The sequence below is a fragment of the Nomia melanderi genome, chromosome 4 (genome assembly GCF_051020985.1).
Source record: "Nomia melanderi isolate GNS246 chromosome 4, iyNomMela1, whole genome shotgun sequence".
In the NCBI taxonomy this organism is placed as follows: domain Eukaryota; kingdom Metazoa; phylum Arthropoda; class Insecta; order Hymenoptera; family Halictidae; genus Nomia; species Nomia melanderi.
Window position 1 is genome coordinate 15,503,608 of NC_135002.1, and position 16,060 is coordinate 15,519,667.

Genomic DNA, 16,060 nt, shown 5'->3' on the forward strand with positions numbered 1-16,060 from the left:
ATTGAGAGTTGATTATTAAAAGTAACCGTTAAGTGAGAAGTTAAGTAAACATTAATTGTTGGTTTTCAATCGTGCAGTCGTTCAATTCTTTATGTGCAATAGAAGAACGACAGGGTTATTGAATAATTTAAAAACTAATTAGTCGACCATTCTGCAAATAAATATTTAATCTAATCGATAATGCATTTGACGATTAAATATCCATTTAATATTAATCACAACTATATATCAATCACATAGAAATTTTAATTCTTAATTTCAAGTGATAATCAAATATCTCATTTTACCTATAATTATTTAATATATTAAACACATTTTAATCTTATCAAAATTATATTTCCTTCATTGAAAAAAATTCAGCACCATGAATTTTAAATAAACATTCTAAATGTACCCAATCTATCAATTACCAATTCACAAAATATAGAATTCTACAATAGTATCAGTAAACTAACAGTATTTAAAAAAAACTTGTGATAGAAACTTGGAACGACGAAATATACAAAATGATACCAATTTTTTATATAAACTTCACAAGTATAATCCACAATTAAACATATAGAATGTACAAGAATGTCAAGAAAGTACCAAGTGCCAGCCAGTACACGTGCTTTCCGAGCAAATATTTCAAAATGTCGACGCAAATGGACACCGAGGAAAAGGTGGAGACCTTTGCCTTCCAGGTTGAGATCACACAACTTATGTCCATGATTATCAACACCTCATATACCAACAAGCAAATATTTCTTAGAAAATTAATTTCCAACTCCAGCGGTGCCCTTGACAATATACGATACGAATCCTTGACAGGTCCATTTAAATTTGACTTCGGTAAAGAATTATACATCAAGATCATTCTTAACAGGAACCACCAATATACAATATTTACATTCTGCCTATAATTATACCTGTATTCAACAGAAACATACTTTTCCATTAAATATTCTACATTAAACATTTATATTAAAGTATTCATATTGGATATTAAGTATTTACATTTACATAACCTGAACTGGCTGGTAATTACTACGTTTACCTCGAAACCAGGATAAAACCGCCCTATCAGCGATAATCTGCTCTGATCCTCATAAAACTCTCATTATGTCTGATCAGCAGATATCTGTCGCGGCGTATTTCATTTGGTACGGGATCCACCACGCGAATCTGATTTATTATGGCTGTCACGCGAAGTAGCCGGATCAAAGGGCATACATACTAGAATTTAGCACCGCAATTGGAACATCGGCGCAGCGACAACTAGATGCGGGTGGATAGGTAGGCGTACAAAGATCCGTTTACTCACCGGACACAGTCAGATAGACAGTTCTGATTAATGGAGGATGGGCGCTGACTTGACACTCGTACAGGCCGCCGTCGTGTTCGGTAGCCGAGAGTAAAACTAGCCTCCAATCGTTCGGTTTCTCCAGCGCGAGGGAGAATCTTGAGTCGCTCGCGTACGTCTCCTGCCCAATTGTGAGCAAATGGAGTTCGTCTCCGCGTCTGCGGACCCAAGACACCTGCAATGATAATTAAGCGGATTAAGTGACCGACCGATTCGCCTCGTGATCGATTTCAAAAATATACAGTCAACCCTCGTACAACATGATTCTTCGATTACACGGTTTCTTTGACACTGAAACTACCGGACGGGTCAAAATGACCCATTCCCGATTTCTTCATTTTGCAATTATTAAAAGGATAACAGATGTTTCTCTGCGAAATTATTCAATATATTGATTTAGTAATACACAAACTGAATTATAAATCGATTAAAGTCGTAAGAGATGCGCTCTTGAAGTTTCTGCAGAGGAATTTGGAAAGTCAATGTAACTTCTCGGTAGTTTTAGTGTTAAAATATACTTTTTAGCAATTCTTAACACTAGATTTACGGTACCCGCCAATTTTACTTATAGTGAATTTTATAACGATTATTTGGTGAACGTTCGGGTCGATTTTGATTCATGCTATTATCTAATTCCCTGGATATAAATGAACCCTGGATAGAATGAATCCTTCTAGGAATAGTAGAATAAACTTTACAATAAATGTCCTTAAATCTAGTGTTAGTGGCAGTGGTTTACGCTGTTGACTAAAATGTTGTACAATTGGAAAGGTACATACTGAAGTCGTACTGTAGTCTGAACTTTATTTGTAACAGAAATTTAATCTCGTCACTATTAAAATACAAACTCGGATAACATGGTTTTCAATAACACGAAACTAATTAACTCTGTTATTCTAGGGTTGACTATATTTCAAAATTTTATCTTATAATACCCTGTCAAATTCGTGACAAATATTTCGAACAGAAATTAGTAAATATAATTTCACTCTTCTTCTGAATTAAAGTTACATATCGTTTCCCTATTACCAATTTGATCTTTATAGGAAACTACCATGAACATGATACCTAGCACAATCCATTATAATAAATCTAATCAAATGATCAGTTTTATTTTAATTCAGAAAAATACGTTCCAACATCAATAAGTATATTTATAAAACAACTGTTTCTATGTACACAGCATTTTTCCATCAAAACACGAATCAAAAAATCCATCATTTACACTCCAAACGCTAACACCCCATTAAACCATGAAAAAGTAAATCGTTATACTTTTCGTATCCTAACCTCAAACCGATGACTAAAAATATCCTCCACCCTGTAGCTGCACTCCTCATGCATACCATGCAGCGACAACAATCCTTTGAGTCTCAAATATTTCACCGAAATGTCACAAACATTTCTATTAAATATTCTACATTAACACGTTGAATGCCGCACGATTTCATAGAGCAAAATAACGAAATCGAGGAAATATAATATTAAATCATTTGATTGAATTGCATTATTATTATTGCATGTTCATCTAGCTGAATGTCACCGCATTAGGCAGCATTATTTATAATTCAGAAATCTTTTCAAATTCGATTAGGTATCGGTTAGTAATCCGATTCGATTGGGAGTCACCGGTGACCGCTACAGCATTCAACGTGTTAAATATTTATATTAAAGTATTCATCTCGAATATTAAGTATTTATATGTAAATAACCTGAACTGAATAGTAATTGGTTCGTTTACCTCGAAACAAGAATAAAACAGTCCTGTCAGCGATAATCTGCTCTGATTCTAATGAAGATTCCTTCATCGAAAAATCCAGTATATTCCGTAATGATTCGATATTTAGGCATCGGGATACGTGACTGGGCAACGAAGAATACATTGGATTTTCAATGAACGGACATGATTCCGCATCTCAAACAGAAAAGGAAAAAGAGGTAAAGAGGGAGGCACGCGTGTATCGACGTTCCCCAGTGGGTTTGTATCAAATGAAGAAATATTCCAGAGAGATTCCGCGCAGCGTGTATCAATCTCGGTCATGGGTTATAGCAATGTAAATTTAATGTAAATCGGACGTCCAGTTCGCGTTGGCACACATCGCGTCGTGAACCGTATTCGAATTCAAATATCATTTTCCTAGCAGTCTACCTGCGACGGTTCTCTTGATACATGGCTTCAGAGATAATCACCTTGTGAAGATTCTCTGGCTCAAAGGAAGCCGCCTGCCGTGCCGCACGGCACCGCAGCGATGTCTCTACCCGGAACGCGCGCGGAAAAACCCTGAAGGAATGAAAATTTCCACGGCGATATCAAAGCGACGCGGATTTCTCGTCTGAAAGCCGGTGTAAACAAGGTTCATCCGTTCGCGGACACCGTCTTTCGCTAGGGGAACTCGAGACAGTGGTCTTTTATCGGACTAGCTGGATAGAGTTTATGGAAATCTGATTAGGACGTTTGAATCCTTCGTTGCGTGGATATTTATGTGTGTGAAGTGTTTATTGATATTCGGTTGATCTTGTTTCTGATTGATTGTTTAGGTAACATTTATACTATTCGATTCTTGTTGATAGAAAACTTCTTATGTATACATCTATTGATATTAATATTAGTGGTATTGGTTATATGTATTAGTTTTCGTATAAGTTTCTTTCGCAATTCTATCACAATATTTAACTTGGAAGTTTAGAAAGATAGCGTTGCATAGCTTCGAGAAAAACGGAGGGAGATAATAAATCGGAGTGAGTTACGCATAATTGAATAGCATAACATAGAACATAACATCTTTCATTATAATAAAATATTAATAAAAAGAAAGAAACTTTTGGAACAACCTAATGTACTGTAGATAGTTAAAAACGTCCGCATATGTTGCTAACCTCAAGGGGTTAACATATTATAGAGACAATACATGAAACACTTAAAGAGTAAACTTCAACAACTTACAAAGTTAATTAACCTGTTGACTGTGGAATTTAATTTAAGGAACCTCTCATTATGCTCACAATAAAATCGAATTGATGAATTGTACACTAGTGAAACGCAGGGCAAGTGCGCTTATAATATATTGTATTAAAACACTAACAATAAAGCAAAACGAAGAAGAATTACATATATACCTGAAAAAATAAATAATTCATCGTTGAAAGAATTCGTGTTGTTATGAGTTTTAAAATGACGTGTACACAGGTCGAACGCAGTCAACTGGTTAAATTGACCACCAGCATATTGAGCATCGTTTAGATAAGCAGCTGCTCCGATACTAATTTTATATAATACTAATTTTTATACTACCCATTATAATTACATCAAGCTTTATCTAATTCTTCTAATTTTAAATCTCTGTGTCGCGAGTTGATGAAATACCACCAGATTTCAGCAGTCCGCTGTCGCATGGATTTCAAGAGCACAGTCACAACGACGCGCACAGTCACAGAAATCGGCGTAAACGTTGCGTAGGCGGTGGAACGAACTACCCTAAGATGTAATTGTTCACTGCTGAGCCGTTTATAATAATGACAAACGACTATAGAGTTCCGTCCACCGCTTCCTTTGTCCCGTGTTCACGCCGCGCCTCGAAACGCCGGCCTGTCTGCAAATCCCGGCGTGCCTAACGATTCTTTAACTCCTTCGTATCAAACTTCCGGAACACCGACTATGGCCACTGTATTAAATTGTACCGTCAGAATTTTCAACGAGACGTTCAGCTCGTGAGCGCGATACCGAATAGTCGCAGCTGGTCTTGAACGCGACTGCAATAGATTAATCCTTGAACGATTTATAATAGACAACGGATGGCGATGCGGAATAATGGGATTCTAACAGCAGCCCTCCGTATTTTCCAATTTGAGGAGGAATCTCGTTACTTTCGATGAAAATTATGGGTTCTTTAGCATTTTTCTTTGTGGAAAACAGTATGAACGTCTTCTATGTGAAATTTTGCGTATGCTCTTACTATACTTTTATTAGCCCCTTGCCATATGATTTATTTCTTAATTATGATCGATACAACTACTTTATCGTTACTAATTTATTAGGATAAGAACAAATTCTGATGCTTATTCTATGTCTACGTGTACTCCAAATGGTAACGACTGATAACACTGTGGAACACGATTTTTGTTTTTGAATAGCCACTAGGTGGTCCTTACAAAGTTCCTTACCCCAAAAAAGGAACCCGAAAACCGAATTGCTGGGTCAGGTCCAGTTTTCGAAAAAACTGGGTTTTTTGTAAAAACGATCGAATTTTTCAGAAAACCAAGTGTTACGTGAAAACTAAAAACGTTAGGCAGTTAAAATTTGTCGTAGAAAATAGAGGAGACTTGCCCGAACACGTAGCTTACAAATTTTTAATTTTGCGTATCATTAAATGTTTGTAAATGCTGATCAAAGTTTAAAAAAGGGTAGATGCGCGTACTTTGTATGCACTTCTATTACATGCCTGTGAAAAGTGGGTTGACTAGCACGAATTTGCTATGCGCCATTGGATTCTGCAGACATTTCTGAAGAGGAACCCCCCGTGGGAGGCGTGAGATCGTGAAAAGCTTTCTCATAACTATTATGAAAATTTATAAAACAATTAAACATTATATATACGTATAAGAACTGACTGAGATCCAGATCTATACAGCGCGTAGCCACGGCCCTGCATAGCTGTGGCCGGCGAGCGACGGCCGTGTAGCGCCAAAGTTCCGTGCACGCGCTCTTCGTGGACATTTTCTTACCCTGTCCCAAAGAAAAACCGATCTCACGCCTCCCGCGGTGGGTTCTTCTTCAGAAATATCTGCAGAATCCAATGGCGCATAGCAAATTCGTGCTAGTCAAACCACTTTTCACAGGCATATAACAGAAGTGCATACAAAGTACGCGCATCTACCCTTTTTTAAACTTTGATCATCGTTTACAAACATTTAATAATACGCAAAATTAAAAATTTGCAAGCTACGTGTTCGGGCAAGTCTCCTCTATTTTCTGCGACAAATTATAACTGCCTATCGTTTTTAGTTTTCACGTAACACTTGGTTTTCTGAAAAATTCGACCGTTTTTACAAAAAAACCCAGTTTTTTCGAAAACTGGACGTGACCCAGCAATTCGGTTTTCGGATTCGTATTTAGGGTAAGGAACTCTGTAAGGACCACCAAGTGGCTATTCAAAAACAAAAAAGGTTCAAATATGTTGTATAGTGTAGCAGGGTATTAATATTTAATTTAGATTTTGAAAAAAATAAATAACATTTAGAGTTGTCAAGTTCAGTTTAAAATTTTCGTCACGAATCTGGTACGATATTGTAGGTGAGGGGTTAAGCTTTGTGAATTGTTTTAGTAGACAACAAAAATATTTGAGCAGCATGGTGAGAAATAAATTTTCATTGAAAGAATTGTACACTATATATTGCTACCTATTGGAACAAGTTGCATTATTGGTATATACATGCAACAGAATTTTAAAAGTATTTAAATTAATAATAAATACATTAAAACGAATAATGTTGAAATACTTTTGTTGCTGACTGTAGATGAAAATGCTACTCATTTGAGGTTAACGTGATACCTGAAAGAATCCATACTTTTCATCGAGTGACATCTGAAAGATGTAAGAATTTCCAGCTCAGTCTACTGAAAATCAATTTTATTGCGTTGCACATGCATCTAATTGAAACATTATTTTGCCATTATCAATGTTTTACCTTGAAAGTAAATAATCGAAAATTTCTTATCGATTTATTAAATTAATAATATAAATCTAACAAACATGATCATAAAGAATATCGTCTGCGAAGGCGTTAATGCCACGAGCGCGAGCTTTCCCTTCGAATTTTTGCCTTCTGGCAACGTAGGGAACATCGTCCGTGTACATTACACGCGTGACAGCGGATACGGAGAAGTAACGAGTACAATAATTTCCGCGGCGCGCGTGTTAAATGTATCGAGCGCGGCGATTCGTAAATAACGACACGTTTTGTCGTCGCGATACTTCCCAGCAATCTAACAAAGTGCCTCTGTAATGACCTTTCGAAAGTATTCGAATTCTACGCCGTTCCATAAATTAGAGACGTTGTAATCGGTCACGAGTCGGTAAACAGAGCCAGAAATTTCGACTGCGTTACATCGAATGTTGACGATAGATTTTTGGCGTGTTCAAAGCTGGAAGAAGAATGGCAAAAGTTTCATGTACCTTTCAAAATAGCGATTTTGCACTGTTCGAAGTAATGTTATATTAATTTTACGCTCGTTGTTGTTCAAAAATTCAACACTCGATGATATTTAAGATACCAATGGTATTTTCTGAATATGTTTTTTTCACTCGGTCACGAAGAAAATATGTTAGAATAAGAAATATATTATCGTGTTAAAATTTAATGTAAAATGATGATCATATTCTTTTTTGAATATAAGGAACTTCGTTGAACGTCATTACTATTTTTATCTCGAACACCTTCCCATTTTGTGGGCACCTACGTAATGTCATTCAGAAAATCTCCATTGAGAAACTTTTTATAGCGTATTTCAACGATTCATATGTTTAAAGCATCGTTCACATAAAGAGTCCTTTTTATGGCTCGATTTCCTTCCCGGAAATTAAAAGAGATCAACTCAGGTTTCCACAGATATTCTACCATAACGACTTTCAGATTTATTGGAAGCCTAACGATGTGTCTGTATTTATTAAACTGGTCTTTAGGTTCATATCAATGAACAATTGACAGTTTTATTTTTATTGTTTACCAGCGGTTTTCTATAGCAAATTATAACAGTAACAGCAAAATGGATCAGAATATTTTGAATTTTTATAAGCGGTCCTAGGGAATTTGTCAATTTTTTAAATTAGCAGTAATTTTCGTGTAACCAAGGTAATCAATAATTATGTTTCCCTTTATATTTTGTAACGTAATACAGTAATTAATATTAAAATAAATTGTTGTTTAACCATTCTCTAACAATAAATAAGATTTTTAATTTAAATAAGTTATCTTCACAATTGGTTAACAACGAATAATATTAAAATAGTTCAAATAAATGGTTAAAAATAAATATAATTTACTAATTATCCATAAACGCTTATTTAACAAAACAATTTGTTTCCTTTTAAATTGAATTAGTTTATTGTCTGTATATTGGTATAAATAAGTTAACCATTCTTTAATTATACAACGTAAATAAATTCGATTAAGTGAACCTTTCACGATTTTACGTGCAGCTCGTAACAAAAACCTGCGCCACAGTCAGACAATTCCTTACCTTCGGTATTCATTCAACGTTGAGCTTCTTCCTTAATCGATGACGTTTTATAATCATTGCACAAAGAGAACAGGTCTTGTAATCAAGGGGACAAGGGCTGCATACAGAGAATCCTTGCTCGTTAAATTCCTCTGTTTCCAAATGAGGTCGACAGTAAATACGGAGGGAAATCAATTTTTTTTATTTCATTCCGCGATTCGAAACCGTCCACGGTTTTGCATATTCTCGTCAAAGGCGAACGAAAAAATCTGTTGGCGTTCAAAATCTACAGCGATCATACAAAATTATACATGCATATTAAAGTTACTTTTCAAGTAAGAAATATAGTAACACAGATTTCGAGAACTAGTGAAATTAATATTAAATTTATTCAAACAAATATTCGTAGATTTTAGTACGTAAATTTTTACTGGAGACATACGGTGACATATATTATAACATTTTATTATTATACATTAAGATGTAAATAATATTTTTAAGTGAAGTAGCGAAATTAATATTATAGCATACATAGAACAAACTGAAAGTAACGGTGAAGAAAACGTATTGTTTTTGCAAATTATTTGAGATGTAGATAATACTTTGCACTGAAATAACTAAAGATTATAAGCTCGATAAATATAGCTAGCATGCATATTATGGTCTCTGTGTATTTAATGTGTATTCTGACGAAAGGCATTAATCAATCAAAATTAATCAAATCAAGAACTCCACGGCTATATTGTAGTTTCTTATTCAGAAACGTTGATAACATCTATTTTCGGAGTAAATTGCATGCTCTGTGATTATACTCCTCGTTACGTTCAAACTCAATTTCGTGTCTCAACTGCATCGGAAAAAGCGGAGCCTCTTGTATCCGAATGGAATATTGCATTCAAATATTCTATGAAGAGGACATTTTGGTATTCAAAGCGAGTATTTGCTAGTAAATAATTCTACGTCTAATATAAGCAGTTCAATAAGAGGACTTATAGAATCTACGTATATAAATTACATAAATGCAGTTATCTTAGTAAATAGAAAATTCACGTGATCGAACTCTCAAAAAGGTCGATTCATAAATATTTAAACAAGCTACCTAAATGACTAATGAGTATCCCAAGTAGAAAGCTGTTAAATTATTGAAAACGATTTGATACTATGAAGAGAAATACTTTGATAATTAAACAATGCACTGACTAATTCTCTCTAGCTAATATTAATAATTACTACATTAATTTGGTATATCAATACTAAGAATTAATTGTATTGGAAATAATAACAAATGACGCCTTATTGATAAAGTTGATTTCACATTTAAAACAAATATTTTTTACAATATTATACACCACATATTCGAACGGTGTTCTCAATTTTTTATTTGTTTCGTCAGTTGTTTACACTATAAATAATCGGAATGTAATGAAAAGTCAATTTTGAATCATCAATATGTTTTCCATTGAAACAGAATAATATTATAAAACCCCTCTACAACAAATAACAATGTATACATATTACAAACAACAGTTTTATCGTATTTATCTACAAACATTTCACGAATAGAAATATATTCGCCATGCCGAGGGAATATTTAATATTGTCAGACGTACTTCGCTCGAAAATTCGTGACTAATATTCTTTTATATGCATATTACGAATGGACAATATCATTTTGCAATGCACAGTTTATGTGCACCTTTAAACCAGGCTGTATTTTACCTGGAGCTACAGTATGCAACAGTCCGACTTCATTAAGATCGTTTATGGTACAAAGGACATCCAAATTTTCCGAGTTTACAGTTGGAGAACGGACAAGGCGCTTACCTGAAATGCTGTTCATTGCGGCCTTTGTTTGCCTGTTCTGCCCACAAGTGTGCGCCAATTAAAAAACGGCGAATACGAAAGGGAGAGATTACAAAATCTTGTCACCCGTTTTTCTTCATTTTTAAATTTCAACCCGAGATTCAAGCATATAAAATAAGAACACTTTTTATACTTTTGTATTTAAAATTGTCACAATAAATACTGAAGATCGTGATATCAACAATTGTATAGTAAAAATTGTCTCGTGAAGGTAATACTCGTAAAAAAATCATTAAAAATTAACTTTGAACCAGTATATCTTTTAAACAATTTCGAAATCAATAAAACGATAATCTAAATCTTCCCTTGCCACTTATATCTACACAGGTTGCTTCACTTTGAGCGGAATTAATGGTTTTCACAAATTTAATTTTTTATAAAATATTGCAAGGTAATTAATAAACTTATTCTATATTATTGTACTTTTATTAATATCTTGTCTTTATTTCATTTTCATTTTAAAACGAAAAAATGATAAGTCTTGAAGAGCAGCTATCAAAAATAATGAACAGTCGTTTAAGTACTAACATTTTGATGGCTGGTGTCACATAAGCGTGACTTCTGTCAACCACACAGTTAAGAGGCGGCGTCACGCAAGCCTTACTTCGCTGTTCTCAAGCCTACCATATTAAATTAAAGTAGGTATTCATTCTCAAGTGTTGGAAATAACACTTTGCTTTCGAACAAAAACATTTCTCGATCGCAAGAGCAAATAAATATTGTATTTTATAATTAAAATAACAGTGATGTCATTAATGTTTAAATAACAGATACGGTTGCTTTCATAGATATTGCATTAAATAATTTTACATAAACAAAACCGAGTAATAACTCGATGGAAATTCTGAAAGTCGTGCAATAATAAATCAAATTTTCCTAATTAAATTCCAAAATATTCTCTATCGTATTTCTCGTTACACATTATTCCATAATACTTCGTAAAAACAATTCTCCAGCAAATGACTCTAAAAATTCTATACACATACTAACAACATGCTCCTCATATTAACACTAGAGCTACCGTACCAATTAAAATGATTGGTTTCATAAATCACACAAATGATCACAGAAAATAGTTCAACGATAAAAAGTAGCACATCATTTAAGTACCGATTACTTAACCCCTCGATCTACAATCTCGCGCCAAAACTGTGATAAAGTTTTTAAACTGAATTTGGAAAATGTAAGTGTTATTTATACTTTTTAATTAGAAATTAAATATTACATTCCTATTATCAATCATTAACCTTTAAAGTAAACGTAGACACAGAATAAGAACACAAATTTGTTCTATTCTTGATAAATTATTAACGATAAAGCGGTTGTATCGATAACAGTAATAAATAAATCGTAGGACAAGAGGTTAGTCATTCAAGAACACTTTCAGTTCGCCTGTTATTAAAACACAGGGCTCTGAGAGTTAGAAAATTTCCATTTTCCCCGAAACAATCAGGGATCTCGTGACCCGTGGACAACAATTTGTGACCGGCACGCTATCAATAAAAAGTTTCATCGTTCTGAGACGGCCGGACGATCACGGGGTCGAGAGTAGACAGGCAGGTACGTTGACATTAGACGCGAATGAAGAGAAAAGACGGCGGATCGGAGGGAGTAAAAAGTTGATGGAGGGATCGCACGTAGAGCTGCAACCCCCGATAACAAGGCGTAATAATGTTTGCCTGTCGCTGCAGTATCCGAGATAAATCGTCGTTCGTCGAATCAGCAGTTTAAAATGCGAAATCGACGGAAAGCTGAACCGTACACCGATCGCTGCTCGACAGACTGGGCAACGATCTGCTAAGGAGGATATAGATCCGATAAAACGCGATACACCGAAGGGGTGGGAGAGGGAGAAATTGGAACGGATCGATCGTATCGATCCCCGTCCGGTTATAACCGAGACGTGGCCTGTTTCTGGAAATGAGTAGCACCCTCGCGTCTATTCAACGGATTCCAACGGGAAAAAAGGAGGAAAGACGAGAATTATTGACTTCGACGCGGCGCGATGGTCGTGCTCTAGTATTTCGGAGGCTGGGAAATAGTTACAGTGGAGGATCGATGTCTATAGGGTATTAAGTCTTATCTGGTTCAAGGTAGCACGACTCTTCTGCTGACAATGAGTGCTTCTAAAGTGGTGGTATAATTTGCGGGAAGTCAATAGGAGAAATGAATTGGAAATGTGGATAGTTTTTTGAGTGAAACCTTGTGCTTTGGTAAATTGGTATTGATATTGGAATGTTTAAAACTTGTATATCATGCTGAATCAGTTAACTGTAGAATTTAGTTTCAGAAATCCTCGTCAAACGCAGGGCAAATACAGCTGTAATACATTCTGACAAAACACTACAGGAGAAGAAAGAAGAATTACATTTTTATGTGAAAAAATATTGAAAAAGTAAGTGTCATTTTGCGTTTTATGATGACGTGCATACTTGTCGAACGCAGTTAACTGGTTAAATTAAGTAGAGTAGGTAAGGGGTGGAGATATTAGTTAAGGTTTATTCAATATAATAGATGAAAATATTTTTCATATCTTATATTTGGATAAATTGCATCCGAATGGAAATTCTTTTACACATTTTTTCATGTAAATTTATTACTAAGATCTTTATATTTAAAATTGGTTTAAAACCGAATGTTTCTAGTCTTATTTGAGAGAGGTCTTTTACAGTTTTCATAAGAATTTGTGTAAATTCAGTTTTTGTATTAATAAATTTCAACTCCTACTTGCACAGATTGTTCTACGAAAACATGGTTTTACATAAACATCCGTAGACCAGTCAAGACTGGAGACCAGATCTGGAAGCCATTGGAAAATCAGTTTTCGGAGCCGTCAGACGATCGACCCATTGACTGGCGCTCAGAAAACTTTAATTAGCTTTCGGATCTTATTAACGAACTACAGTGAAACTTCAATCTCGCGGTAATGGGAATAGCAGAGACTCAACCGCATCGACGATTGTCATGAGAGTAGTACAAGAGTGGATGACACGAGTAAAAACTGAATTCGAACACGTAAGAAAGCTCGATAACAATTTTCAAAAAGTCTATTCACCATTAAATTCATTTTTGCGTTTAATATATCAAATACTGATGAAATTAAGTATTTTCATAAACAAACTTTATTTATTACTATAACTGAATCATTATTTAATCCATTATTTCAGAATTCAAACCAATTCGGAAAGGCAAGAGCGGTATTAAACAAATCAAAAGTCATATTGATTCTTGAAACAAGCAACCAATATTCGAAAATTTCACGCGCACTTTTGTATATTTCTAACAAATTCAAATAAACCAAAATAAAAACAAAAATAGGCTCGTTCAGATTTTCCAAATAAAACCAATTCTGTGGCATCAAATTGGCTACTGAAAAACGTCGACGAATTCGACACATTTTCGTAACGTTTGGAATAAACGGAAAAGCAAAATATTTCGACGAGTAATCTGATATTCCAAGTCTCTTGAACATTTCTTCTCGGATTAATCACAGGCCACGGATTTGCCAGCAAGTTGCGAGGCATTAATTTACTTTAACGGAGGAATTCGTAGATCAGCGTCGTAATCTCGACGCCGTTTGAGATCTTAACGAGACTTCTCCGTCTCCTTAAATAATTAATTCATCACCCGCGAGCAATTACGAGAGCGTAATCTGAAGACGCACGCGACATGTAGGTATGCATATCGGCGCGTGTACCTTGCAACCCTCCGCCATAAGCCGTGGCCCAACATATCCACGCGTAGGTATAATAGCCAAGCAGCATTATCTTCTGCTTAATAACTTAGCCTATCGCGACTGACAAGAACGAGAAATCCGGGGAACGAGTTCTACATTAATCGGAGCATTTGATTCCGTGAGAAATTGAACAATCGAGTGTTCAATATTCGAGTGACTATTGATCGAGCAACTGCTTCTGGAAAGAACAATGGTTTACTTATTGTTGGCCGGTATTAACTTGTACATGTGAATTTTGTTATTAGGCTGTGGATTTTTACGAATAGAGTATGAGAAGCATAATAAAATATAACGAAATTTAATAATATCCTTGCTTCGATATTAAAATATTGAAATAAACAGAGAGTGTAAATATTTGTACAGTTTTAGTCTCTGTAAATTACACTACGAAAATTTCATTGTACGCAAGGAGTTTATAAAACTTGGTTCCGAAATGTTAAGTTGATGAAGAACTAGACTTACTGATGTTAGAAACAAGTTTGATTTATTTCTTCACTGTGAACATTTGAGGGAAATTTATAGATATGGTTATATTCTTGGAAAAATGTGATCGACTATTGGGTAGTTTTAAAGTAACGTGGAATGGTAGATATTAAAAATACAAGAAAATACAAGAAAACATGATAAAAATTTATGGAAAAGAAGTCGTTGCTCCATGTATGATTTATTGGAACGGAAATGTTCGAGATAACACGCTGCTCCAGTTATTGAACATTGTAAAAAGATTTGGTTACTGGGATAATAGTTAAAAGGAAAAGAAAGAGGAAAGCAGAATAAACTGTTGGCGAAGAAAATAAAAACGAAAATTGAGATGCAAATAAAATGAAAAGTTGTAACAAATTTATGAGAATCTAGTTAGTTCCTTAAAGAAATCAACAGACACAAGAGATTATTAAAGAAAAATTCTAAGGAATTTACAAAAGTAACAAAATCAAAAGCAAAAAAAATTGGCAAAATTTGAAACTATGAAAGACGTATAAAAACAATAGAACAGACAATTTAACGACAGGCCTTACAATAATTGTAAGCCTTATTATTGTTAACATTACAATTTGTAAGAAAATATGTTATTTTATAATGGTATATTAATTTATTAAAACAATGCATGGTAAACTAATTTCGAAGCATTTATAATTCGTTAAATGATTAAAAAAAATATTCTAATACATATCAACACTGTACAAGAATTAAAGTAAAATTTAACACAAACGTAATTCATTTGCTCTATTTATTGCACTCAAGATATTTTGCTAATCCATCTACATACTTTTACAATTGAAAGAAAACCATCTTTCTTCAATTAAAAAAAATGATAAATCTTCTATTTACGTGACTGGACATGTTATAATATTTGTTTTTTAGTTCGAAGAAAATCTTATTTAATTATTTTCATTAAATGTCATACTTCTTTTATGTGGCAACGGTTAAATCCTCGCATCTCAAAGGAGGGGCGCAACATCCATTTCGACAGCAATAATCGTAAATGGCTCTCGTCGATCTAAAATTTAGACTGGATCGCCCGGTAATTTCGCTCTTAAATTTTGTGCACACGACAGCATTGGATATAATTCCCAAATCGTTCCTACAAATCGCGAGGGATGTAGGCCAGCCTTCGATTCGTGCCACACCAATGTTTATACAGGTGATAAAAGTTGAAAATTTGTAAATCGCCTAAAAAACGATTGTATTTAGGAACTCATTATTTCGGGAACGATTCATCACACTTGTATTAACTTCTTTCAATTTTGTAAACGTACTTAACACTAAAATTACCAGACGGGTCAAAAGGGCCCATTTCCGATTTATTCTTTCTGTAATTACGAAAAAGATAACAGATATTTCTCTGAGAAATTATTAACGAAATTGATTGAGCAACATAGAAACTGAATTGCAAACCAATTAA

At 34.4% G+C, this 16,060-nt stretch overlaps 1 protein-coding gene across 2 annotated transcripts in view; it reads right to left on the reverse strand.

The window, feature by feature from the left end:
* LOC116425342 (zwei Ig domain protein zig-8) overlaps positions 1–16,060 on the reverse strand; it is a 382,900-nt gene that overhangs the window by 222,583 nt on the left and 144,257 nt on the right. For both annotated transcript variants that reach the window (XM_076366653.1, XM_076366654.1), the window contains one exon: positions 1,304–1,517. In XM_076366653.1, coding sequence (XP_076222768.1) covers positions 1,304–1,517 — 214 coding nt within the window. The remainder of the gene's footprint in view (positions 1–1,303; positions 1,518–16,060) is intronic.